This window comes from Ambystoma mexicanum, chromosome 3q (genome assembly GCF_040938575.1).
Source record: "Ambystoma mexicanum isolate Mex_15411 chromosome 3q, UKY_AmexF1_1, whole genome shotgun sequence".
In the NCBI taxonomy this organism is placed as follows: domain Eukaryota; kingdom Metazoa; phylum Chordata; class Amphibia; order Caudata; family Ambystomatidae; genus Ambystoma; species Ambystoma mexicanum.
Window position 1 is genome coordinate 454,867,156 of NC_090926.1, and position 27,529 is coordinate 454,894,684.

The window sequence follows — 27,529 nt, forward strand, 5'->3', positions numbered from 1 at the left end:
ATGCCCAGAATCAGGGCACCTGCCAGCCCTGGCATTAGAAATTATAAACATTATGACAAAAAATGATCATCAGCAAGTGCTAAGTGTAAGGAACTCATGGTGGCAAGAAGTAAGACAGACAAAAGTGATCACAGTTCAAGGGTGTTTATTGAACATTGGAAAAACGCCTAATCCAAACCTAAATCTAAGATGGGAGCAAGCGTCAGCCTTCAAATGATAAAATAAGGCAGTCCCAGTGGTGTCATGTCCATTAAAAGGGCCTAGGAAACCTATTGCCAAACCTTACACCTAATACAAAACAAAGGGTGTGGGATAGCTTTCAAGAAAAGAAAGAACTGTTCTCAAATAATATGTCAGGATGCGGTAGCCTGGGTCTTCCTTCCCCACATTTTGAGCATGGGGCAAGGTGGGATCTGGGAGCACAGCACAGTCTCAAGCTTTTCCCAGCAGGAGATGACAGTTCCGGTTTTAACTTCTCAGAAGCCTCGACGGCCAAGTCCTTTTTCAACAAAAGTCTCTTGCCTTCGAGGGTCAGTAAAATAACAAACAAACACAAAGTTCCTTTTCTCTGTATCCTCTTTAGGGGATGATGCACCCCTTGGTTCCCATCTTCTGGGCACCGACCCCTGTTCCTCGTGTGTTTGGGTGATAATTCTTTCACTCTCTTCCGGGTTTGGATCTCCAAAGCAGTCCTATCAGTATTGGGGCCTTCTGTGGTTGTTCCTTTTGGTTCTCAGGGCCTGATAGGTTTACAAAACAACAAAGATAAGTTTCTTCAACAAAATGACAGTTTGTTTCCTGGTTTCACTTAGGGTGAGGATTCTTCACCCCTGGGTCACCCTCTTCTGGGCGCTGACCCTCAATATCTTTTAAAACAGTTCATAGTGGACATCACTTGCCCGGGTTCACGTTTGTCAACACACTGTATCTTGGGACTTTAGAATTCCCCCCTCTTTCATCGGCATCCCTCAGGCGGGTTCACTCTTGCCACTAAGTTAGCATTCCTCTCTGCGTGATTCACTTCCCTTTTACATTCACCAACCTTTGGGATGATGACTTTTTCACTGTTGGATGCCCCTCTGCCGGGCTCTGACTCCTCTCCACTGTTAGCCTCCCTCCACCGGGTTCACTGTGGCTCTCGATTAGGGTGATAGTGGTTAACTCCTGGGTCCCCCTATTGATTTCACTTTACATTCAAGTGTTGCAGGATTCACGTCCATAACTTTCTCTGGATGAGGGATTCACTTCCCTTGCTTGCTTTCTTTCAATGCGGGATTCAATGCCCTTGCTTTCACACAGTTTGTAGATCAAAGTCTTTTGATTGTAAAGGGATTTTACTAGACCTCCTGTATGACCACTTTGACCTCTTTTGGCTCCCTTACCTCTCCATATCATGATGAACTTTTGTATCACATGCATGTGACTGAAGATCTGAATGGAAGCGCTGATTCGTTATGCCAATCAACACATGTAAATGCTAAAGAAAAGACTCGCAGAGTTAGCACTGAGACACAGAGACTAGCACTGAGGCACATGAACTAGCACTGAGACTCATAGACTACCACTGAGGCACCTAGCTCACCACAGAGGCACAGAGACTACCACTCGTGCACACTATGAAAGGCTTTTCAGTTGGGTAATTCGTTGATCGCTTCTTTATATTTTCGCTATCAATACTTAGGCGGATTGGATCCATTCCAGAAAAGATTCAAAGGTTCCCATCCACCGTGTAGGTCTTTTGACCAGGAAAGTGTAGTTGACTCGTCCATAGGTAAGTGCAAGATTGAGCAGGAGAACTGATCAGGGCCCTTCATATATTTATGTGTTTTTGGTCTCTCTCCTGGGCCTAAGCATGACTTACCATAATGGCACTTCTTGTGTTGTTTCAGGTAATGCTTCTGTTGTCGTGCAACTTTCCTCTTCACTATATTGCTTGGCATTGGGAGATTAGGTATTGGTTGTTATTGGGTTGGATGTTGGTGCATCTCTGGGTTTCTTTTGGAGTAGGGTGCTTGCAACTTCTTTCATGTAGGTTGATGTCTTATGTGAGAAACCTGAAGGTGTCTCCCTGTCTAAACCTTGAGGATCTGTCATCCAGGTGGCAAGGACATGGCCATCGCTATTGGATCCAGTTCCTGTGGGTGGACGAGTGAGGGAGGATCACCTGGATGGGGGGTCCTTAAGGAGTGGGAGTGTGACATCGACGGGTGAGACGTGGTATCCCCCTTCTTTCAACACCTTTTCCCCATCCTACCACGTAGGACATTCAAATCCACTGCCCGCCCCCTTTTCCGATGCAAACACTTCCGCATGACACAGCAGAGAACTCACTAACACTAGAGCCGTTTACCTGACATGTCCCAATACAATGGTCAGGCAAAGTCAGGCAATTGATCAGAAACACACACACCTGAAGGCCCTTTCCCTTCCCCACAGGGATAAAAGGTCAATTGGGAATTGAGAGGGTGGTGAGGAGAGAAGTGACCTTGCCCTTTTCGTCCCATGCCCGTGGAACCTTTGTGGAAGAGAGCCTAAGATCGCGAAAAATAGCACAAGTGTCTTGCAGCAGATGTCAATGGTACACGGGGCAAGCCTACGCCGATTAGCAGGAGCGAGGGAAGCTCCTGCGACCGTGGTACCGGCTTTGACTCCAGAGAACCCGAAAGCCAAGCGGTTCATCACAATCTATCAACAGTCACCTTGACAGGATCTACCAAGGGATTTAACTAAGGGTTTACCTTTACTTAACCAAAGCTTCTCATTCTAAAGGTCTGATGCAGTAGTATACAACTTTCACAAGATTGGTCACCTTCAGGAAAACCTCAACCCCTATAGCAACGTAGCTGCTATATTTCATTCAAAGCATCTGTCTTCTCCAAGTCAAACCAATGGAGTACCATGAAACGTTGAATATCAGCAACAGTGTTATTATAATTAGTAGTAGCCAAAGTGACCAACTTTCCGATATTCATGCTTTGAAGAATTATTCCACTACTGTAGGGTAACTACTGGGGCGAGCTGACCAGGTCACTGGCCCTTTTCACTAGTGCTGCAGAGGGATACATAGGACAAATTAGAGACAGAATAAAACCAATAAACCAGACTATTCCTCAATTTGAAAACATGAAGCGGCACAAATCTGAATACTGCTCCTGCGCTATCCCGCAGCCAGGCTCATATTGTTTAACCATGTTCTGACCACCAATAGAGGCTCAAATGCACACAACAAGGGAGGGGGCATCTTTGGTAATACAAATCCAAAAACCTTGAAGCACTTCTTACACTCCCCTGAGAATCCAGTCAAGTTATCTCACAAGGTGATCTTCTTGGTGGCATGGAACACATGCTATAGGTTCTGCTTCAGGACGCACATTACACACAACATATTACAAATGATCAATAATGTTCATACACTGCAGCCCTGTGATGTGTTGCAAGGAGTGTCGTAAGTCCGACTTTCTGCTAGTTATCATGATTAGTTGTACTCTGAGCCAGTGAGTTTTTGATTTCTAATGCTGGGACCAGCTACCAGTGAGGTATTTGCTATACTTCAAAAGGACATGGTAAGACTAAAATAAGGAGTGAAGTAAACAGCATACATCGACCACACATAACTAAAAGGCTGGTGGCAAACACTTGCAACTAACTCCATATTGTCAGTGAGGGCCATGGGAAGTGAAGTGATATACATGTCAAAAGGGAAAACGTGTCATAATCCATTGCTAACATATGTACATGCACAAAGACATACACACACTCACAACATTTGCTGTAGGAATAGAATAGAATAAGCTGTTTGCCTTGCAATAATGGGACAGATGGGATGACACTAATTGCAAAAAAGGACCTTGGCTATGAAGCCAGCGGTGTGGGCTGCACTCCCAATATCCACATTAGTGATTTTTAATTCTTTGAAATATTCAATAATTGGTAACTCAGTTATTCCAATGATGTCTTAATTTATTAGTTAGTTGTGTTTATAAATGATTATTCTTTCACAATTTCTGCGCAGACACGTGATAGGGCCAATGCATTTCGGACATATGGGTCCTTCATCAGGGCCTGTTAGATCCTCTATATAGGTCAGACAATTATAATTCATTGTCCAATCACACAGTCAACAATATTTCAAAACCACAATTCACAATCAACAATAGAAACCCCAATTTGTAAGATCCCAGATTCAGATTCATTATGAAATTCACAATGGTCATAAATGATTCATAAATTGCCATCAACATCAATTGCGCATGTTCCACATGTCAATATATCCAATGGTTAAACAAGCTTTGCGGCAGCTGTAAATTAGATGTAATATGATCATACCTACGTCATGTGGAATTTTGATCAAAGGAAATTGGAACAAAAATTTTAAAAAGTAAAATAAGAAAAAAAGAGAAAGAGAAGAAAAACCTCAATTTGAATCTATAAGACTCAATAAGTAATAGATAATAATGTAATAGAGTCCTAACTGACCTGCTGGCGCTGCTAAGTGCTTGATAATTTCTGTAAACATGAACAGAGCAGCTTATTAGTAATTAGATACTCAATTGGTACTCAAATGGCAGAAAATAGTCGAGTCGTGCGTAAGCCCTTACCAGAGGCTGCACAGAAAAATGATATCATTCTACATTGTACTCCTCGATATCTAAGACTGCCATGTGTCTATTGAAATACGCTCTGTGAGCACAGACAATGCCTTACCTAAAACCATAAGCAGAGCTGCTACAAGTGAATCCCGCGGAACCATACGCCTATACTGGAGTGGTAATGACAACGAATGGTTGTCATGGAAACTCAAAGGAAGTATTCCCCTGAATAGCAGTTGGACATGTTGGAATAGTGTAAACCTGTATTATGCTTTAACGAGGATGAACACTGTCATTTCCATCTTTCCTTTTTTAACATAATAAAGATGGTGCACTGCAGGCATTTTACTGTATTGATTATTGCTGCATTCAGTTCAGAAATAAAATGAGTGACCTCCTAGTTTATTATCAGATGCAAATTCGAATAAAACACTAATTATCAGTTCCATACACTAGTAAGATGTGATACTTGACACTATACGACAATCAAATAGTATTCAAATTGCAATTCCTGACATACATCCAACATGTTTAAACTTAACATATGAATTGATGTATAAGCTTGTAAGCGGTCACACTGACCCTACCCATGTGAAAAATAATTAAGTGAGTTGTGAAAAGGTGCAATGTAGCCATGTGAGGAGAAAAAATAACACCTGTAAATGACAGTACATGATCAGGCAAACCAAAGAATACCACTGCTGCTCTTTAACTGATTTAAGAAATGCATGTGAGCAAGGAACCCACATTGCCTTTGGAACTGTAAACATGTCTCACCTGTATCAAGCGCTCAGCTTCAACAGTCCCAACAAGAGAGTCGCTTCCTAACCCAGAGTCATTTGCAGAAAGGAGGACGTCTGTTGAAACCTGACTTGGTTTGAGAAAAGTGAACTCCTTCTGCCCAGAATCCAGGGCCACGGCGACCTCATAAGAGTAGGGCAGTGGCAGGGTGCCATTTTGGTAATTGGAGGTGAATCTTGGGTCAATGTGTGGATAAAGGGCAGGATTTAGAGATTTGAGCGTTGTGTGTTCCTCGGGTTCTCGGCATTTGACAATCACCACAAGCATCAGAGATAAAATGAATAAAAACGAAATTAAAGCTAAAGCTACAACTAAGTAGACTTTTACATTAGATTGCTCCTCTGAGTCACGTGATTGGTTGCTCAGCTCAGGGAGCGCCTCCTGCATATTTTCTGCAAACACCATGTTCAGGGTCACGGTGGCTGATAGAGGAGGCTGCCCGTTGTCCTTCACTAAGATGACCACTTTCTGCTTGAGAAGATCCTTCTCCAGGAAGACTCTTGATGTCCTGATTTCTCCAGAGTGGAGTCCAATCTTAAAGAGTGGGGACTCTGAGGCATGAAGCAGGTGATAGGATAACCAGGCGTTGTGTCCAGAATCAGCATCCACGGCCACAACCTTTGTTATCAGGTAGCCTGGATCAGAGGATGGAGGCACCATCTCAAACAGGACTGAGCCATCAGGGCCAAGCGCTGGGTAGAGGATGTCTGGAGGGTTATCATTCTGATCCACTATAAATACCTTCACAGTGACATTACTGCTGAGAGGAGGAGATCCAGAGTCCTGAGCCTTCACCTGGAACTCAAACTCCCTGAGCTGCTCATAGTCATAGGAGCGCTGGGCGTAGATGACACCCGTCTGGGAGTTAATGGAGATGTAGGAGGACAGGGGCACCTCCCCCATGTGATTACTTATCGAATATGTGATGCGGGCACTTTCATCCGAATCTAGATCAGATGCAATCAGCTGGTAAATTGAAGCACCTGCCAAGTTGTTCTCTGGGACATAGGCCAGGTGATATGTTTTATCAAAGACTGGGGGGCTGTCATTTACGTCAGATATTTGTAATTGCATCATTGCGTTACTCTCTAAAGGAGGAGATCCTTTGTCCGTGGCTGTGACTGTGATATTGTACTCAGAGGCAATTTCCCTGTCCAAAGTTCCTTCTGTCACTAGCTTGTAATACTTTCCAGATGATGATATTAATGTAAAAGGCAAATGTTGTTGAATATTGCAGACAACTTCACCATTAACGCCAGTATCTTTGTCATTAACGTATATAAGCGCTATGACTGTTTCAGAAGGGGCGTTTTCAGGGACTGGACTAGTTATGGATGTAAAGGTTATCACAGGAGCATTATCATTTTCATCAATAACATCAATTATCACCCTACAACGAGAAATCAGTCCCCCACCATCCTTCGCTTCCACTGCCATTTTGTAGGAATTTATCTTCTCAAAATCCAGAGGTTGCTTAACTTTAATTTCTCCACTGTCTGCATCCAGACTGAAGATACTGTGAACATTACCCTTCAAGCCACTGAAAGAGTATGTAATCCTTGCAATGGAGCCTTCGTCGCTGTCTGTGGCTCTCACCTGCAGCACCACTGAGTTATTTGCGGCTCCTTCACTGATGGCGGCTCTGTAGGTCTCTTGGGTGAAAACTGGGAAGTTGTCATTGGCATCAAGCACCTTAATGTTAATGTCCACGGTGCTGGATCTCACTGGATCGCCCCCATCGTAGGCGGTCAGGATTAAATAGTGGTGACTTTCTTTTTCTCGGTCTAATGCACTCTCCAGCACTAATTCGGCATATTTATAGCCATCGCTTCTGACATTTTCTTTCAGGATAAAATGAGGGTTGGGGGTCAGTTTATAGCCCTGCAGGGCATTGATGCCAATGTCCGGGTCTCGTGAATTCTCAAGGGAAAAGTGGGCTCCTGGCGCAGTTGTCTCAACAATTTCTAATTCAAGTGAATCTTTAAAAAAACTCGGGGTGTTGTCATTTATATCCTGAATAATGACTTCAACATGAAACACATTCAAAGGGTTCTCCACAACGGTGTCAAAATGGATTGCACACTTGGGAGACTCCCCACACAGCTCCTCTCTGTCTATTCGGTCCTTCACGTGCAGGGTCCCGGTGTCTGCGTTTATTGTAAAATATTGATTCTCAGCTGCAGAAACAACGCGCAGTTTGCTGTCAGACAAATGCCTCGAGTTTATCCCCAAATCCTTGGCAAGGTTTCCCACAATGGACCCTCTCTTCATTTCTTCAGGAATTGAATATTGTATCTGTGCAGAAACAGCAGCGCAGAGGCAGCAACACAACAAAGAAAGCAGCACTTGCCGTGTCCCCCTCAGCACAGCTCCTCCGGGACGGGCTCCCTCTCCAGCCATGACCGGAGCTGCTCACGCGTGTATTCAGCTCCGAGAAGTCCAGTCTTCCCAGATTACTCCAGTACTGATGAAAGAATAAAACCAGTTATGAATCCCGAAAGCTGGACCTGGGAAATGAATCTGGGGGCTTCCTGCTAAAGCTGGACGATGCGGGAGTTCGCTCTGCTCGAGTCTCTGCTGTTCTCAAGAGTGAGTGTGCAGAGAAAATGCGGGAGGCTCCAGTGGCTCAGGAGCTCAAACTCTGTTTCATGGTTGGACAATAGCGCCACCTTGCGCACCCAAAAGAGACTTAAATCCACGAAGAACGAGCTTGTTGAAAATAAAACTCCAAAACCTGTTAAAATCCTTCTTCATTTAAAACATGCACGTTCAAATATAAATAACGTACGTCTCACTGCTAATGGACACAGCAAAGGAGGTGAAAAGGGTTCCTTCTCATATTAATATGCAAAGCACCTGAAACTTAGCCGGGTCTCATGAATATGCAATTTTATTGTGCTCATCATGCATGACTTTGCACGCCATTAAACTGAAATTACGTAAATGAGACGCGGTGATAATTAAGATATGAAGCAAGTTTTCCTGTTGCTTATAATACAATATAAAGGTATTTCTCAGGAAAGAAATATAATATTGAATGTGGAATTTTGTGCAATAGGTTCAAAAGAAGGTGGGGGTGGGCCGCAGACAATGAGCTAACTCTGTTGCGCAGAGGAATTACGGTGTGCACTGCTATGCAACTCTACAATCATCAGGGAAACTGCTGGAAATAGAAAAACGTTGCTAGTCACGGCAGGCCAGTGACAGGTTTGTACATTTTTTTTTAAAAACACACTGCTCAAATAACAGTTGGTCTTATAAAAATGACTTGAAACATGTTAAAATCACATAGCAAACCAATGTTCCAATGCATAAAATCTTATCGATGTTCAGCAAAAAAAAGCATGATTGTTGTTATGATTGTAGCTTTATCTTCCCCCGTCCTGGATGGACGTCTACAATTACCAAAATGCAAAGTAATATGAGCCTAAAAAAATCTAATCTGGTATTTTAAACTGTGCAGTCGACATCGAAAAACAAACACTGCAAAAAAAACCCAAATGAATGGATCAACTGCCCGTAGTCACTGTTTACCACTGCTTGCGACCCTCTGTGAGACAGGCTGGTATCAAGAGATGGCACCAATGTTTTACGTTTTTAAACAGTAAACTTCTTCATTTAAGGGCAGGATGGTGTAAGGCCTAGCTTGCATGATCTCTAATTTGGGATTTCCCTCAACTGATGCAACTAAGAAAAGTCTAAGTCCGTAATCTCGAAACAAAAGTCTGTGTCAAAACCCATGCTTCTATTCTATTTGCCCTCACATCTAACTAAACACAGTGTAGGGATTTTCTTGCTCAACAAAAATAGAATTAAAAAGTAAAATGTAAAAACTGAGTTCTGCAGTTGTTCTTCTCTGGCTCGCTTCATCAAGTTCAAAGCATAATAGTTCACAAAGTTCATCAAGGTTTCTCAGGGCTCCCTTCCCCAAGCTTTAAGTACTTTGATTCATAAAGGTTAATGGGCTTCTTAGGGTACCCTTCCCCATGCACAAAGCCCCTGGTTTCACAAATTTCAACAAGTTTCTCAGGGATCCTTTCCCTGAGCTCTAAATATCTTCTGGTTAACAATGTTCAGAGGGTTTCTCAGGGTTCCTTTCTACGAGCTTTAAAGTACTTTGATTCACGAGGTTCAACAACTGTTATTAAGTATTCAACAGGGCTCTAGGTTCTCCTTCCCAAAGTTCAAAGTCTCGTCTTGTTATTCAACAGTCTCACTATACTTGACAGGAGCTCTGGATTCCCTTTCCCAAAGCTCAAATCACTTTTAATAGTTCACAATATTCAACAGTAGATTTCTTGGTCTCCTTGATTACTTTCATTGGTGGTTGGGGCCCTCTTGTCTAGCTGCAGTTGATAGACTGCACAGTCCACCCATTACAAGCTGCGCAACCATATGCCCGTAGCTTCCCAAGCTCTCTTCATTGTGTTTTGCTGAGGTTTTCGCTCACGCTTAATTTTGCTCACACTTAATTTTGCTCACAGTTCATTTGGCTCCCCTTTTCTGCTGCACATTAATCATCCTTGATAATTGCAAAGGATTTGCCCATTGTTCAGAGACCTTCCAACACATGTTTTTCCTTGTCACTCTGATACAATGTTTGACACACTTTAGCTTTCAGGACATTGTTCACTTCTATACTCGATTATCTTCTTGTTAAGACTTCTCGCCTTCATTCTAAGACTTTCAACAACGTTCTGACTGCACGCCACCACAATGCTACACTGTATCCATTAATTTGCATTCACTCGCGCACTGGGTTTCTTAACACATGAAACTCGATGGTCGCTCTTTGGGATCTTGCTACTTCTTCGCACCCACATTTTCTGCCCTAAGGCACTCCTGGGTCCCGTCACCACCCAGGGGAATGAGCACTCTGAAGCCACCAGTAAGGGAATGCCTGTCCGCAGGGCTTCCTCTTACTACTGCTGCCAGCTCTTCGGAGACTCAATTCTCTCGCCACGCTCCCGCAGACAACTTCTCTCTGCTTCACTACAGTGTCTTGGCATTCCGGTTTCTTCTGCTTCATGACATCTCGGCTTTGCTTCCTTTTGGTTCCTCTCCCAAAGCGCTCTCTTTACTCTGTGGGGTTTCTCCTTTTATACAACTGCCAGCAGATAATAGATTGTAGGTGCAAGTTATCAGACTCAATTGCCTGACTTTGCCTGATCCTATTAATGGGACATGTCTGGTTTCAGTAATGGTATTCCTTTATAGCCCTATTCCTCATGTCAGTACAATACTGGTGTTTCCTAAGGGAGTTCTGCATTACTCTTTGATGCTTCTTCCTCGTCCTTGTACTTGATGTAAATTAAGAGGGTAGGACAGGATATGAATGGCAATATCCTAAAAAGGCTAAGGGAGAGTAGGGTAAATCAGTGCTGGAAAAGGGGGATACCATGTCTCGCCCTCAGGCACCCTCTCCCCAATCGCCAAGGACCTCTACTGAGGTGCTTCTCTCTCGCTTGTCCACCCACAGGGTCGGAATCCAAAAGCTGTGGCCCTTTCCTGGCCACCAACACAGAAGATCCTTGGGGAGTGGAGGCGAGAGCACCTTCAGCTTTCTCACGCCTCCCATTTCTAATCACCCACCATTGACACCTATTAAGGGCAGATTCCACTCTTCCTGAGCAGCTCACTTTATGTTTGCAACAATCTATTATTCTTCACATTTTATTTTAGTGGTCGCCAGTTTCATTTTTTAATGGCGGTTGCAAATAGATCCCACAAATGTGTATGAGTGACTAAGCATAGCAAAGAAGCCCAAACTCTTCCAGAAGAGTTTAAGGAGAGGAGGGGGATTCCCCCTCACCAATATTTTTTAACATATTGGGTTACAATGTTGCAAGTTTACAACACATGTTTTGCAATAAATTGAGTAGACACCACACAATAAACAGTTCTGAAGGGTAACACATGAAAACATCCAATATATGCCAGGTTTCCAACAGAACACAGGAACATTTTAGAAGACATTTTTTTATGCTACCTTTGCTCAAAATGTAGGCCAGAACTGCCAGGATAAAGCATGTTTCTGATGCCTTTATCTATAATATATGTCATCATTGCCACTGTAAAACACTTTCATGAAGCTGATGCCCACACTATATTGTATCATATTCTCTATTCTAAAGGGTTCTCATATAGCGCCACACGCCCGAAGGCCTCAGGGCGCTCACACAGACAGAACAGACAAAAAAGATGCAAGTGGCAACAATAGATGTCTCAGAGCGATTAGTCAACTCCTTGATCAAAAAGGAACGTTTTAAAGTTATTTTAGAATTTTGCCAATGATGGAATTGACCTAAGCAGAAGAGGAAGGTTGAGTTAGAAGCTCTTGATTGCTAGAGAGTAAAGAGTGCCTAATGGGAGCTTTCTTAATCCGAGATCTAAGGTATCTTGGGGTATCACCGGACAGGCACTTATAAACAATACTTGATGCTTTAAAATAAATTCTCTGCTTAATAGGAAGACAATGTAATTTCCTGCGGGCCATATGTATATGTGCCCGCCTGTCCAGTCCACAGTCTGCACGAACCGTGCCATTTTGAATTACCTGGAGATTCTTTATATTTGCATGGGTGGTATTAAGAAAAAGACTATTACAGTAATCCAATTTTGAAATAATAGTTGCTGTAGCAATCAACGCCCTATTTTCTAAGAGATACGGGTTAATTTTTCATAGCAGATTTGTCATATAAGCACAGGAAGAACTAAGATAAGAAACATGCTTCTTAAAAGTTAGTTGGGAGTCAAAAAAGACTCCAAGTGTTTTTACTGACTCAAACCTCGATGGTGTTACCTCCAATAGAGAGGTTCCAGATTCTTCAATTTTGAACTTGCATCCATGTTTATAATTTCGTTTTTTTTTTATAATTAAGGTGAGTGAATACATCGCCATCCAAGTTGGGTAGCCTCAAAAACTTTGCTTACTCTTTCTGAGTCATCAGCATACGACCCAGTTAGTTCCAGGATGATCTGGGTATCATCAGCATAATTAGTGAATTTCACCCCCCCCCGATCATCTAAGAGGTCGAATAATGGTCTAGAGTAAAAGTTAAATAACAGAGGGGAGAGACAGGAGCCTTAGGACTTGCTTCGACTGGAAATCTTCTTTAACCACCCTTGCAAATCTGGGACCAAGGAATGATTTAATCCATTGAACAGCTATGTTGTGGCACTTCCCGATCTCAGCCAATCTCTCAGCCAATAGACCATGATTGACCAAGTCGAAAGCGGGCGAGAGATTGTGTAGCGGCAACAGAGCTAGGCCACCTTTATCAATGATTTTAGTTACAATAGGTTTCAAGTCAAGAGCGCTGTCTCTGTGCTGTGCATCTTACGTAAACCTGACTGACCAGAAGCAAGAATTCCTTCCTGTTCAACAAACTTCTGAGACTGGTTTCAAGCTAGTGTATCAATGACTTTCAACAAGAAAGGAACATTTGTGATTGGTCTATAATTTGCTGGATCATCAGGATCCAGGTTTTCTTTTTTCAGCAATGGTGATGTCCATGCTTCCTTGAGATTATCAGGGACGAGTCCCTCCATGAAAGAACCATTTATAAAACTAGTAAAGTAAGAAATAAAAGAAGGCAGGTACTCCTTAAAAGAGGAGGCTGGAAGAATGTCTCCTGTACAGGAAGTCGGCTTCATTCTATTTACAGTATCTAGAGCAGCAGCATCTGATATTTCTTTAAAGAGAAAGTTGTGAATGACACTGTTGCCAAAGCCACTGTAAAAGGGTTTTATGACATAGCATATGCCATCAGACACTTTTACTAACGTCTGTGACAATAGTAACTCTAATATATGCCATCATTGCCACTTTGAGGCACTTTTATGATGGTGGTGTCCATACTATGTCATCATTGCCACTGTAAAACACATTTTGGATTCTGTGGTCTACACTACATGGAATCATTGCCACTTCAAATCACAATCAAGATGATGGTGCCCATGCATATGTCAGCATTGCCTGTTCAAATTACATCTGTTATGATCGTGTCCACAATATTTGTCATCATTGACACTTTAAAACACTTTCATGGCAATTGTATCCACATTAAATGTCATCATTGCAACTGTAAACATGCTTCCCTGCTGCTGGTATCTACACCATGTGCCATCATTGCCAGTTTGAATCGCATTCTTGATGCTACTGCCCCATTATATGTTAGAATTGCTATTGTAAATCATATTCATGCAGCGGGTGGCCCTAATACATGTCAGCATCACTGCTGTAAATAACCTTCATGACACTGGTGCACCCAAGATATGGTAACATGGCCACTTTAAATCAAAAGTATTATGCTGGCACCACAAATCACCACCTTAAAGCATTTTCATGACCGTGCTTTCCCAAATATATATCAGCATCATCAATTTAAAACAATGTTATCATGATGCTGGTTCCCCCAATATGGGTCAGTGGTGGTGTTCAGTGAGATGGCTCCCTGGTCCCTGTCAGAAGATGATAAAAATATCACTGCCCTTCCCTCAGCATATTCTTCAATGGAAACATGTTGCAGAAAGACTGGTTAATAATGATATATTGTCATTATAGAAATCTAGACTTAAGGCACAGACATATGTCGTGGCTGATCTGAACAGCTCTGCTACAATTGCATATGTGAGGAGTAGTTGGTGTGAGTCATTTTCTTCCCAATCCGTCTACTTCTGAAGGACCACGTCGGCAGACCTAAGGCCATCAGGTGCTGTCTTCACATCTAGCATGAATTAGCCATTTCTAGCGCTGCACTGAATGGAACCCCATATCTATACCTTGTGCTTATGGCAGATTATAGCGCATGCAATGCTCTCAATGTCCCATAACAACATTTCATCATTTTAAATAAATGAGGCACTGTCCTCAATATTCACAATCTCTATTTCTATTGCAAATCCTCTCATTACATTTGCAAGTGCAATTTATGTGTGCAATACTCCATGCATCACCTGCATGCACAGCATGGCCCCACCAATTGAATAAATGATGGCTATTTAAATTGAATTTGCAATATTGCGCCCTACCTTCAGAAAGAAAGCAGACTGCGATGAGGGACAAGCTTCATGTTCTGTCCCAAATCTCAGAACACATTTCCAACAATAGAGCGCTTCTTTTCATTGGGAATCTAACACCTAATCTGCCCAAAGCCCATTCTCCAGCTACACATATATTTAGGTGAGCAGCTGTGCTTTGGATACAGTGCACTGTAGTAGCTCTGACACGGCCTTTCCCTTTTCTCAGATCCGGGAAGACACGCTTTGATGGATTCCGGATCCGGGGACATCCAACCCAATTCCAGGACAGGTCAGGGAGGACAGCTTGAATAAACACTGCAAGAATTTCCCAAGTTGCCTATATTGGTGGCAATTCACTTATGGCTCGCTGAAGATTTGGGAGGACTTAGTATCTTATTTTGCCGGGTAATTACCCAGATAGAGGTGCCCGAGGAACGAATATGAAGCTATTTACTATATGTTTTCTTGCGTGCGATGTTACCACATCCACCCTCGCACTGACACATTGCTGCCAAGAAAAACCCACAAGTCAAAGACATACTGACATAAAACCTTATAGGGAGGTGGAGAAGAAGTACAACTGCTTCACCCAGGGGAAACACCCGCACCCCCACACCCCTGATAAAGTAACTCCTCACCTCAGTGACACCCCCGTGCCAAGAAGCCAAGCAAATGGCGACCTTTGTGCTTCATGAATATTGCTTAAAATAACATTCAATAGCATCACTTACCCAAACATAAAAAGTATAACAATGGAACATATCTGAAGGACTCAGTTGCAGTTCGGAGAATAGTTAGTCTGATAATATCACACTACTAGTTCTTATTTTCACTGTGTGCTTCGTATTTATGGATCAAGGATTGGACATGGACGTGAATGTGATAGACAGAGCTGGAGTCTTGCACCGAGATCGCTGCAGATCCCATGATCACGACCAAGGGCTGCTTCCTCTTTACTTTAGTCAAACAGATGTGCCCGGAATTTCACAGGCAATTTAGGATTTCCTGAGCCAGTGGCAGTGTTTTGGAACATCAAAGGATTGCCAACACCAGTCAATTCATTTTAGTACTATAACGAACACAGTGTAGAATTGAAATGCAATTTAATTTTCCCTGTCTGATAATCACAGTCAATATTATACACAAGCCAATGGGCCATGCACAGACAGCACAATAAATACATTTACCTGAATGAAGGGCTGGTCTTCCTGCCTGATACTCAAAAAATCTTCAATGAGGAGAGGTGCTTGTTTCTCAGAATTCTGTTTTCCCGAAATGGTGTCTGTATTGCTTGGCATTTGGAACTTAATGTGGCTTTTCCCTGAGTCATTTGTTAAACAGGCCTCATGAGAATATGTATGGAGAAAAGCTCTGACCCCATCAATCCCCACAAACTGAGAGGCGGGAAGTGAATGGAAATTAACACCTGAGGAGTCAGAGAGCTGGGACTCCCTCCAATGATGAAGCCTGATGGCCACAAGCAGAATGATCAGGAAAAGGAACAAGAAGGAAACAACAGCAACAGCGATCACCAGATACAGCGTGAGGTCTGACTCCATGTCTGTGGGAGCTGAAGGGTTACTGACGTCATGAAGCATTTCCGGAATACTGTCAGCCATCACTATGGTGACTGTCACTGAGGAAGAGAGAGGAGTCTGTCCATTGTCCCTCACCGACACCACCAGATAGTGTTTAATGGCGTCTTTCTCCATAATAGGGCGGCTGGTCCTGATTTCTCCAGTGTGGAGACCTACAGTAAACAGGCCCTGGTCTGTGGCCCTCAGCAGCTGGTAGGAGAGCCAAGCATTCTGCCCAGAGTCCCCATCAACAGCCACCACCTTAGTGATCAGATACCCCGGCTCAGAGGAGCGAGGAGCCATCTCCACCCCAGAGGAGCCATCCGTTGGGGCTGAGGGGTATAATATTTCAGGGGTGTTGTCATTCTGATCCAGTATATAGAATGTCACAGTGACATTACTCGCCAGAGCTGGGGAGCCGCCATCTTGGGCCTTCACTTGGATCTGAAAGTCTCTGAACTTTTCAAAGTCGAAGGACTGAAGTGCATAGATGACGCCAGATTCAGAATTAATGGAGATGTAGGAAGACAACGGCACATCCCCAATGTGCCCATCAATGATGGAGTAACTGATCCTGGCGTTCTTGCCCCAATCCGAATCTGTGGCCTTGGCAGCAAAAATAGAAGTGCCTTGAGGTACGTTTTCCATTATGAAGACGCTGTATAACATTCGCTGAAATGCTGGTGGGTTGTCATTTTCATCTGTAATCTGAAGGTTTATGGTTTCAGTTTTCAATAGTGGGGGAATTCCTCTATCTGTGGCTGTGATTGTTATGTTATATTGTGGCACCTGCTCTCTGTCCAAAGCCGCATCAGTTACCAAACTGTAGTAATTCCCAACAGACTTCATTAATTGAAAGGGGAGGTGAGTCGGGAGGAAACAGGTCACCTTACCATGCTCCCCTGAATCCCCATCGAACACCTCCAGAAGGGCAATAACTGTACCTGGTGGGCTGTTTTCTGAAACCTGCCTGACCACGGATGACATCACAATCTCTGGGCTGTTATCATTCACGTTAATGACCTCTATCAAAACTTTGCACAGTGATGACAGACTCCCATCACTTCCCAGAACTTCAAATTCATAAAATTCTGATTGCTCAAAATCCAGGTTTTCATTCAAAGATATTTCTCCGGTGGTAGAATCGAGTCTGAACTTTTTAAAAACATTTTCCTTCAGTTTATTGAAGGAATACATTACATGCGAGTTTGTGCCCTGGTCCTTATCAGTAGCTTTGATGCTTCCAACAGTAGATCCCTTAGGTGAGTTTTCCATCACCTGGAACTTATAAACAGACTGATTGAAAACAGGAGCGTTGTCATTGAAATCCAATACACGGATCTCGATCTGGACAGTGCCCGACTTGATCGGGTCGCCCCCATCAGTGGCTGTGAGGGTTAAGCTGTGCACTTCCTGCTTCTCTCGGTCCAGGGATTTCTCCAGCACCAGCGCTGCATATTTTGTGCCATCGGTTCTATTTTTCACATCCAGGGTGAAGTGTTTATTTGCACTGAGCTGGTAGCTCTGAAGAGAGTTCCCTCCCACATCTGCATCGTGAGCCTCTGGGAGCACAAATCGTGCTCCCACTGCAGTGTTTTCATTTATTGGTAACACTATTTCACCAGTGATGAACGTGGGCGAATTGTCATTTAAATCTTGAATTTCCACTTCCACTGCATACACTTTCATAATATTCTTCGAAATGACCTCTGTATTTATTAGACATTGATCTACTTGTCCACATATATCTTCTCTGTCAATCCGCTCCTTGATGTATAAACGCCCGGTATTTGCATTGAGGGTAAAATACTGCTTCCTACCTCTGGACACGATGCGGGCTCCCCCTTCTGATAACTCCTGGGGCTCCATCCCCAGATCCAGAGCCACGTTTCCCACAAAAGAGCCTTTCTTCATTTCCTCGGGAATGGAATAACGGAGCTGCCCAGAAGCGGCTCCCCAGACTGTCAGCATTGCAACGAGGAGCAGCAGAGGAGCCCGGGGGTCGCAGCTTCTCATTGTGTGTGCCATGGCAGGAGGGGAGTCCTTCACTGCTCGACCAGGATTCGGTCCTGTGTGGATGTGAACGGAACGAGGACTTCACTGAAGCTCAGCCAGGCGACGACTGAGATCTTCCCGGAGATTTCCTCCTATCCCAGACAGCTTCTGTCGTTTTTCTACATTTGTACGACGTGCTTTGCTGTCTCTGACGCTATTGCTTCTCTCCTTGGTTGGTGAACAGCGCCGCCCGCTGTTCAAACCAAGAAATGCAGCCATTGAAACGTAAGTGGATTCTGTGGCTGGACGGGCTACAGCGCACATGCGTGGTTTTCATGTCACCCACTTTCCTACGCCTCGGCAAAGCATCATATGTAAACGGCACGGGGCAATTCAAACATATTAATTACCAACACTACTTTTGGGGTCTACTTCTTGACAAAATGGGAAGTGAGAGTACTGATGTATAGAGACCCCCATGGAAGCAGTGGATCAAGTGTATAGTTAACCAAAATTCAGCTGCCTTAATGTCAAATCAACGTTGGAATTACTCGTCATATAGTCTGTGCACCGTGTTTTTATTGATGAAACACTTTATTGCATCCAAGAAAATATTCTTTATTGGCAAGCAGCATGGGAAAACAACCAGACTTCATAAAGAAATCTGAAACACTGCGTGATGGGCATGGTTTGCTCAAGAGAGCACAGAGCGTCACACTCTGTAACTAAAGGCGCAATACCCGAACTGACTGAACACCGCTCACCGTTCCGTTTAAACCATCAGCAATGGTCAACAGCCCACATGGTGTCAGGAGTAGACGTGAACCAATGTGCCCATGAGGTGGAGTACCTGAAAGTATTGATAATCTATTGATACTCTATTGGTTGTCACAACATATTTGCTTCTGTCTAGGATCAGGGTGGAACGTAGAACTGGTTCACAGTCGCAGTGGAGTTTCTCCTGTTTTCTCCTCCGCCTCTTCACTAATAGGAATTCCCTCATCACTTGAATGACCCCATCACTTGCATAAATCAGAGGAAAACTGGCACAGACCACCCTCCATCTCTGTAAGCCACAGTTGCAAGAGACTAGCTGGGAGCGTCCTTGGGTAATGGCAGTGCCTTAAGTGGCACTGCTAAATGAGCCGGGGCTCATCAAATGGGTGTGGCCTAACGGCAGGGGATACCTGCTGGCCCATTAGGCCACACCCACTTGACGAGCCTTGGCTCAATGGGCTAATGGCACCCCCGCCAGGGAGCCTTTTGTAGAGATCAGCACCCTCTCCCCATCTTTGCATTTATATTCTATAGGCTTGCCTGGCAGGGGACAGCGCCTCGCCTATTGAGCCTTGAAACACGCCAGCTGGGGAGGGACAGCCCCATCATAATGGAGAGAAATGTGAGGCTGCTGGAAGCTGAGGCTTTTTTCCTAAAGACAAACTCCCGTGAATGTGCCAGCGAACAGGCATCTCTTGTTTGAAGGGATCCCTCGCAGGTGCGGCACTACCATTATGGATGAAAGGCATTTTGTTCTGAAGGCTGAAGCTCTCGAACACGAGCGAGAGCTACAGGCTTTAGAAAACAAACCTTTTCATGTAGTGGCCGGGGCTACCAGGGGAGACTAGTGAGCCCCGGTAGGGCCCCACCTCAAAACGAGACTTCGGAGCCTGCCGGGGCTAGGCATCGGCTGGCCCAGGCCGCCTTAAAGCTCTGGGTAATGGCTTTGCATCCAGGGTTGATGACAAAATAACATGGCAACTTCTTCTTCATCGCCCGTTTGCCTCCGGGATTGAGGCGCTTTATAAATGTATTAAATAAATAAAGTTCGCTGAAGCATTGGTTGATGGTGGGCAGTGGAGTAACTTTGCTGAAAATGTTGGGGGGACATGACATCTGAAGAAAAGGTGCCCCAGCCAAATGAATGGGGAAAAAATGGTGTGCCACGAAAGTTGGGGGGACAAACAACCCTGCCCCCCCTAAAATTACGCCCATGATGGTGGGGGTGGAGGGGTCGACCTCCCAGAGGAATCCATATCATAGTGGTAGTAGTCCATTGCAGATATGTCTGAACGTCTCTTTCACGCAAGGTTCATCAGTTTCAGCTGATATGTTTCCAGTCCTTAGTGGGGAGTGTAGACCTGTCCGCCAGTGGATACTGTGCCGGAGAAAGGCCGACCTAGTCAGTGAACATTTCCTCTGTGAGCCAGTCACCCGGAAGCAGTTCTCTCTCGAGAAGATTTCACTTAAGACCTTAGGCACTTTTCTATCAATAGAACGCAGTAAATTTGGAAACCCCTTCTGGGCACCCCTTCAGCCCAGGCGCCCCTCGCCTCAGCATTAATGAAAGTGCCAGGGCTGATATCTGGCAAATGGCGAGAAGGGATTTAAGAAGGCCCTGCACACGAGAAAGCGCTCTCACTACTGACACTTCAGCAGGGTCATTGGATGAAGCTGAGAAGCCTGGTCTAGTTCCATGATCACATGGAAGGCTCCTGCAGCAAGAAGAAGAATGCCCTTATGGTTTTGCGCAGCTCCCCCAAGGCAAGGCAGCAGCACCTGAGCTATAGGAGGTTGCAGACCTTTCGGTTGAGTAAATATTTCACCCAGTGCCGGCCATTCCTACACCCACACTCTACACCTCACTGATGATGCTCAAAAGATTTCATGTGTGCGAGGGGTAACTTGCGGCTGTGTGCAGAGGGACTCACTCCTAGCAGTTCTGTCTGAACTGCTCTTTTGGGTGTAGCCCAAGACTGATTTTCAGATGTTGTTCTTCCTTCTGCAATGGCACAGGCTGGACAAGCAATGCCAGTGGAAACTGGCCGATAGGGCTGAGGTTGTAGTCACTCCATCCATCACTGTTGGGTTACTGCAGTTATTGACAGCATATGCGAATGCTAGTGAGTGCAGCGTGTGCAGCCATTCTGTCTAATTTGGTCTAATGCCCCTCCAGAGTTGTGTGTGGAGACTACCATAGGATGCATGTTTGCTGCATGATTTCCAGGCGTGGGTGAATAATGGGACCAATATGTCCTATGCCAGCATGCACAGACATGAGGGGAGATGTGTGTGTGGGCACATGGGGTCTGCCCTGAATATCCTTGGTATCATGTGATCCAGTCTTTCATGTCGTTTTTCCAGAATCGCTTACAGTTTACACTGTTAAAAACATGCCTATTGTGGACTATGTTCACTCACACAAACCTTCCTACAGCTCTGCTCACAAGCACCACTTCTGTGTGGTGAACACTCATAGATGGCGTATGCAGCAGACAATATTATGCAGTGGTCGAAGTGTATGAAAAGAAGTAGTGGAACTATGTTCCCTACTGGCCTGCCCCCCGCACCCCACAAACCCCGTCGCCACGCCCACTTTCACAACCAATACAAACACTCAAACACATGCACCTGCTTTTTAAGGGAACGTTCAGTGTAGTGCACTGAAAGGACAAGTTTAAACTTTTCCCTACACTTTTATTTTAAAACTAACCATTCCGGAATGGTTACTTTTTAAAATAAAAGTATAGGAACAGTAAAACTTAATTTAAAAAAGTAGAGGAGCACCGCTAGCGCCCACTTCAACCACTGATATTATGACACTATCAGGCCTCTGGTGCAGGTTTTCGACTCCTCCTCCTAATATTTCGCATGTGCAGACTCAGCGGGGTAGGTATTATTTGTGGTGAATATATTGTTGTATTTCGAGTTGAGTTATTACGATGTTCAGTTATTTTAGTTAACTCACAGGAAATCAAGCAATGAAGATTACAGTCCTTTAACAGGCTGTCCACTGAGAGGGCAGCACTTTGCTATGTCACTGAGAACTGAGAAAACTCAAGATGAGATGCGTTCATGAGGTGTGCTTTGAGGCTTATGTGAGTGCATGCAGTATGCATCAGTGAATGCATAGGGTAAAACACTGAGTGCATGGAGGCAACAGGGAGTGCACTGGATGTGTAGCAGTGAGCCCATGGCATGTGCAACAGTGAGTGCATGGGGTGTGGAACAGTGAGGTCATGGGGTGTGGAACAGTGAGCGCACAGGGTGTGCAACAGTGAGTGCATGGAGCGTGTAACAGTGACCACATTAGGTGTGAAACAGAAGAGTGAGGGAATGGGGTGTGCAAAAGTGACCACAATATGTGCAACAGTGAGGGCATGGGGTGCTCAACAGTGAGCACATGAGGTGTGCAACAGTGAGGCATGGGGTGTGCAATGTGAGGGCATGGGGCGTGTAACAGTGACCACGACATGTGAAACAGTGAGGGCATGGGGTGTGGAACAGGGACTACAAGGTGTGCAACCATGAGTGCATTGGGGAAAACACGGGGGGCACAGAGGGGGCATTGGATGTGCAGCAGTGAGCCCATGGCCTGTGCAACAGTGAGACATGGGGTGTGCAACTGTGAGTGCATGGAGTGTGCAACAGTGAGGGCAAGGGGATTGGAACAGTGATCCTGAGGTGTGCAACCATGAGGGCATGGGGTGTGGAATAGTGACCCCCGACATGTGCAACTGTGAGGGCATGGGGTGAACGACAATGACCACATGAGGTGCGCAACATTAAGGTGTGCATCACTGTGGGCATGGAGTGTGTAACAGTGAGTACATGCCGTTTGCAACACGAATAACAGCATACACTTTATTATTTATTTACTTAATCATCTTTGTATTTATATTTTTTGGTGAGCACTGTGTGCTAATCTGGTGTCTGTCTAGTGTTTCTTTTGGCTTCTTAGCCCGTTTTTATGTGCTGTGCTGCATCCAAAGGGTGTAGTCCTTTTCCCAGTCCCACCCTCCCCCTCCAACCAGCCCACCTCCCCTGATTGGTACATTCACCTGGTCATAACTGACCTTCCCAGGGCAGCCCTCGGCCCGGCAGCCCCTGCAGCTAAGGACCCCAACGCAAAGGGCGGCTCCTACATTGGCGGCTCCAAGACATGTCAGCAGGTGTCCGCAGGGAAAGCCAATGAAGCCAGCAGTCAACAGACCCAACAAAAACTGTAAGTGTGGCATGAGTGGGGTATAGAGCAATTACTTTACTTCAGAAAGCCCCCGCCACTCTACCTTACCTTTCCATAACGTAGACTGCCATGGACTTACACCATGCATACTTAGAGAGATTTGTGACCACCAGCTTAAATCTATTCATGGCTGGACTGTAAATGTTGCATTGCGTTACACACTAACTTACTTGCCAATGTGAGCTAGTGCCACACCCAGAGAGAACTGTGAAGATTGGCCTGCTTCGCATCTAGATAGAAATGTGAATGTTCGCATGTGCCACACTTAAATGAAACTGTGAATGTTACCAAGTGCCACACTTAGATGGAATCGCGATCACTAGCCTGCCTCACATCTAGATAGGATATTGAAGATTAGCAAGTGCCACACTCGGATGGAATAGTGAATGATAGAAAGCATCACACCTAGACATAATTGCAAGGACAGCAATGCCAATTAACCGATCCACTAACAATTTCACCCCTCTGCATACAACTCTCAAACTCTAACCAAACACAACCACAAGCCTAGAACACAACAATCCACACTACACTGCAACAACAAAACAAACCACACATAGACTCGCACAACAGCACACAACGACTACCGACCGTAAAACACCCCAAGCCCAGTCAACGGACCCCCCGGGCTGAGGCTGCCAACAGCACATCACTGCTCTCTTGCACTTTTCCAGCTTATTCCCACTAACTCACCCCCCCTTCCCTTTTTCAGAGCCGCCAGAGTGCCAGGGGACCAGTCCAGTGGTGATAGTGCGCGGTGCAACTGTCCTTTAACATTAACATAACCTTACCAGAGAACTGTGAATGATAGCATGTCCCACACTTAGTCAGAATTGTAAATGGTAGCATGTCCCATAAAGTTCAATTTAGGAGGTATTCCCAACATCACAGAATGTCCCCTAATAGCGTCTCTGTGTTAAAGTTCAACCTAGAAAGTGTGCCAAATATTATCAGTGTGCTAAAGTTGAATCTAGAAAGTGTGCCTAATAGCGTCACTGTGCTAAAGTTGGATCTAAAAAATGTGCCTAATAGCGTAACTGTGGTATAGTTGAATTAGAAAATGTGCCTAGTAGCGTAACTGAGGTATAGTTGAATTTAGAAAATGTGCCTAATATCGTCTCTGTAGTATGGTCACTGTGGGAAAGTTGAATCTAGAAAGTGTGCCTAATAGCGTCAATGTGCTAAAGTTGAATCTAGAAAATGTGCCTAATAGCGTAACTGGTATAGTTGAATTTTGAAAATGTGCCTAATAGCATCTCTGTAGTATAGTCACTGTGCTAAAGTTGAATCTAGAAAGTGTGCCTAATAGCGTCACTGTGCCAAAGTTAGAACTTAGAAAGTATGCCTAATAGCGTAACTGTGGTATAGTTGAATCTAGAAAGTGTGCCTAATAGCGTAACTGTGGTATAGTTGAATCTAGAAAGTCTAATAGCGTCACTGTGCTAAAGTTGAATCTAAAAAATGTGCCTAATAGCGTAACTGTGGTATAGTTGCATTTAGAAAGTGTGCCTAATAGCATCACTGTGCTAAAGTTGAATCTAGAAAGTGTGCCTAATAGCGCCACTGTGGTAAAGTTGAATCTAGAAAGTCTGTCTAATAGCTTCACTGTGCTAAAGTTGAATCTAAAAAATGTGCATAATAGCGTAACTGTGGTACAGTTGATTTTAGAAAATGTGCCTAATAGCGTCACTGTAGTATAGTTGAATTTAGAAAGTGTGCCTAATAGCGTCACTGTGCTAAAGTTGAATCTAAAAATGTGCCTAATAGCGTAACTGTGGTATAGTTGAATTTAGAAAATGTGTCTAATAGCGTCTCTGTAGTATGGCCACTGTGGTAAAGTTGAATCTAGAAAGTGTGCCTAATAGCAACAATGTGCTAAAGTTGGATCTAGAAAATGTGCCTAATAGCGTAACTGGTAAATTTGAATTTAGAAAATGTGCCTAATAGCGTCTCTGTAGTATGGTCACTGTGGTAAAGTTGAATTTAGAAAGTGTGCTTAATAGCATCACTGTGCTAAAGTTGAATCTAGAAAATGTGCCTAATAGCGTAACTGTGGTATTGATGAACTCAGCAATTGTGCCTAAATGTACACCCCCTGTCCGGCTGTCGTGCTTGATCACAGGCGCTTTACTGATAATCACCATATCAAACTACTACGCTTACTCTCCCCTATACACCATCATTCGAACAGAAAACAGCTGTACTAAAACACATTCGGTCTAGCTGTTCTCATAAGTAACATGACCCCATGACTCCACATCATTCTAATAAAACACAGCTAGCTGAGTACATTCCGGCTAGCTTAATCGTCTCTTCAGGCCTAACGCAGCCAGAACTCAGTCTGCGTGTCCACCTCCAGACTGAACACATCCAACTGATTTCCTCAGCACCACAAAAGAAGCAGCTTTCATGCAACAACCACACCAGCTGCACACATATCCGATGCGCCCACGCACCATACCACACTCTCTCTCTCTCTACTGACTGAACTGCGGTTCCCGAGGGCGTGCAACCTACCAGCGCTTTGAGATCATACCAATGATACATAAGGCGCTATATAAATGCCAATTAACATAACATAACATAAAGTGACAGATTGAACAATATAAATGATGCTTCATTTCAAAACTACCTGCAGTACAACTGATTACTGACACTGCATTACAATATTGCGGGTTTCGAATTGTGCATGACGCAAGCAATGTTCAGCTACTGATACCATGCCAAGTTACGAAAATCAATGCGGACTATTAGTTCAAAAAACACATGGTGGCAATTTTGAAATTTCAAGAGCAGTGCAATGTTAGGAAACCTGCCACCATTAAAATGGCCCTGAATCCCAAGCAAAGCTCTTCCCGAGCCACACCGGCCCTTCAAGAGATAGTGTGCGACAACCACACAAAGGGTAGGCGTGACGGAAGAAGACGCCAAGCAAGCCTGCCCTTTTACCACTGCTCATGGCATGCCACCACCGTGTAGCCATCCTCCCGAAATGAAAAGGCATTCGTTTTTAATGAATCGTCACCACTTTGAATGTGATGTCCTGAAAAATTCCAAATCAGATTGCATGGCTTTAAATGACAACTCGGTTGTGTCTCTCAACCCTGATTCCAGTTTCCCAATCACACAACATTAACAGAACACACACAGTCCGTGGATATCACGGCTAAAATTCACAAGGTCGCAAAGACTACACCACACAATGGCAGCGAAGCCATGCATGTGGAAGCCAGAGTGCCACAACTTTCAGGTCCAGTGAGGCTGAGGTAGCGCCACCACTTCTGAAGAACTCTGTCGAAATCACTCATTTTAGTCCGAAGTTTTAAAAATAGGTAATACAATACCAAATCTTGCCTGGATCACTGCTCTTGCCATTAGTTAATTCCACACACCAATATCCATGTGGCATACAAAACATGATGCACATTTTCCACAAATTCGTGTAGGTAAACTATTGGCACTTCCAAACACAGCTATTTCGTGGTGTGTCTCAATGTCGCATGCCACTTTTCTGTTTTTTTGGTGATCATGTGTGAAAGCACATTTGTTTCCATTTGTTTCTAGCATTAGGGGCAGTATTCAACATACTTTAAAATATCGCAGTTAAAATCTAACAAACTGTCACAATGAAACAACAAATTGAGACTCAAGATATTCACTACGGCATTTTGAACACTTCCCGTAAAACCCATAACTAGAAACCACATACCTTAAAAAAATGGGAGGTTTCAAGAGTAGCAGAAACGGTACTGTTCAAACAAAGCATGTTTCCAAACCACAAAGATGGCCGCCATTACTCAAGGGGGGATCTGTGTAAAGACACAGGACAGACAGACAACAGGGAAGCGAGGGCCAGGCTGGGATGGGTGATGCGGGGGGGGTTTGGGGGGGAGAGATGAACGTCTAAAGAAGGGGATAGAGGGATGTTACCATGCCCACATGAAGACAGTGGTCAGGGGGGCAGCCGGGTAACAAGAAAAGGAAAGGAAAAAGCATGAATTTGGGGGAGAGAGGGAGGAACAGCGAAATCGTTAACAACAAAGCACAAAAGCAAGCAGAAAGAAAAGAAGCATGTAGCCTAGTAACAACATTGGCAATCGTTCTGTAGGATTCGGCCACAACACCGACTGTATTGGCCACATTTAATGGTGCTCCTTTAATTGAACGATACAGAGTTCTAGACAAATGGCAAGAGGCAGAGTTCCAGTGTTTTGGCCCAATAGCAAACACCAGCGAAGACCCTGAGTGGAGCTGCACACACTCGGGATGATCAGCAGACTGATGTTGGTGGATTTCAAGGGTTTAGAAGGGGGGAACAGGCACGCTATTGTGATAGCTATGTCATGGTATATGTATGCACGTTAGGACAGGGAAGTGGTCCTGGAACTCCTGGCAGGGGAGTCAAGTGCTTATTGACACCACCTGTTTTATGTCTGTTCAGGTTAGCTGCGTTGATGTACAAGCATCTGTATGATTCTCTTTTAGTGTTGGTAGGTGGGGATGGTTTACAGGACCTCCCT

The 27,529-nt window shown here is 44.3% G+C and overlaps 1 protein-coding gene across 27 annotated transcripts in view; it reads right to left on the bottom strand.

The window, feature by feature from the left end:
• The window catches only part of LOC138582666 (protocadherin gamma-C3-like), a 1,158,828-nt gene that overhangs the window by 495,135 nt on the left and 636,164 nt on the right, over window positions 1-27,529 (bottom strand). Inside the window, exon 1 of one of the 27 annotated variants that reach the window (XM_069654177.1) lies at window positions 15,602-18,107. The exons of 25 other annotated variants lie outside the window; for them this stretch is intronic. In XM_069654177.1, coding sequence (XP_069510278.1) covers window positions 15,602-18,019 — 2,418 coding nt within the window. In that variant the 5' untranslated portion in view covers window positions 18,020-18,107. Of the gene's footprint in view, window positions 1-5,366; window positions 7,978-15,601; window positions 18,108-27,529 lie in introns of those variants that run through there. One more of the 27 variants, XM_069654152.1, reaches the window with a different exon arrangement.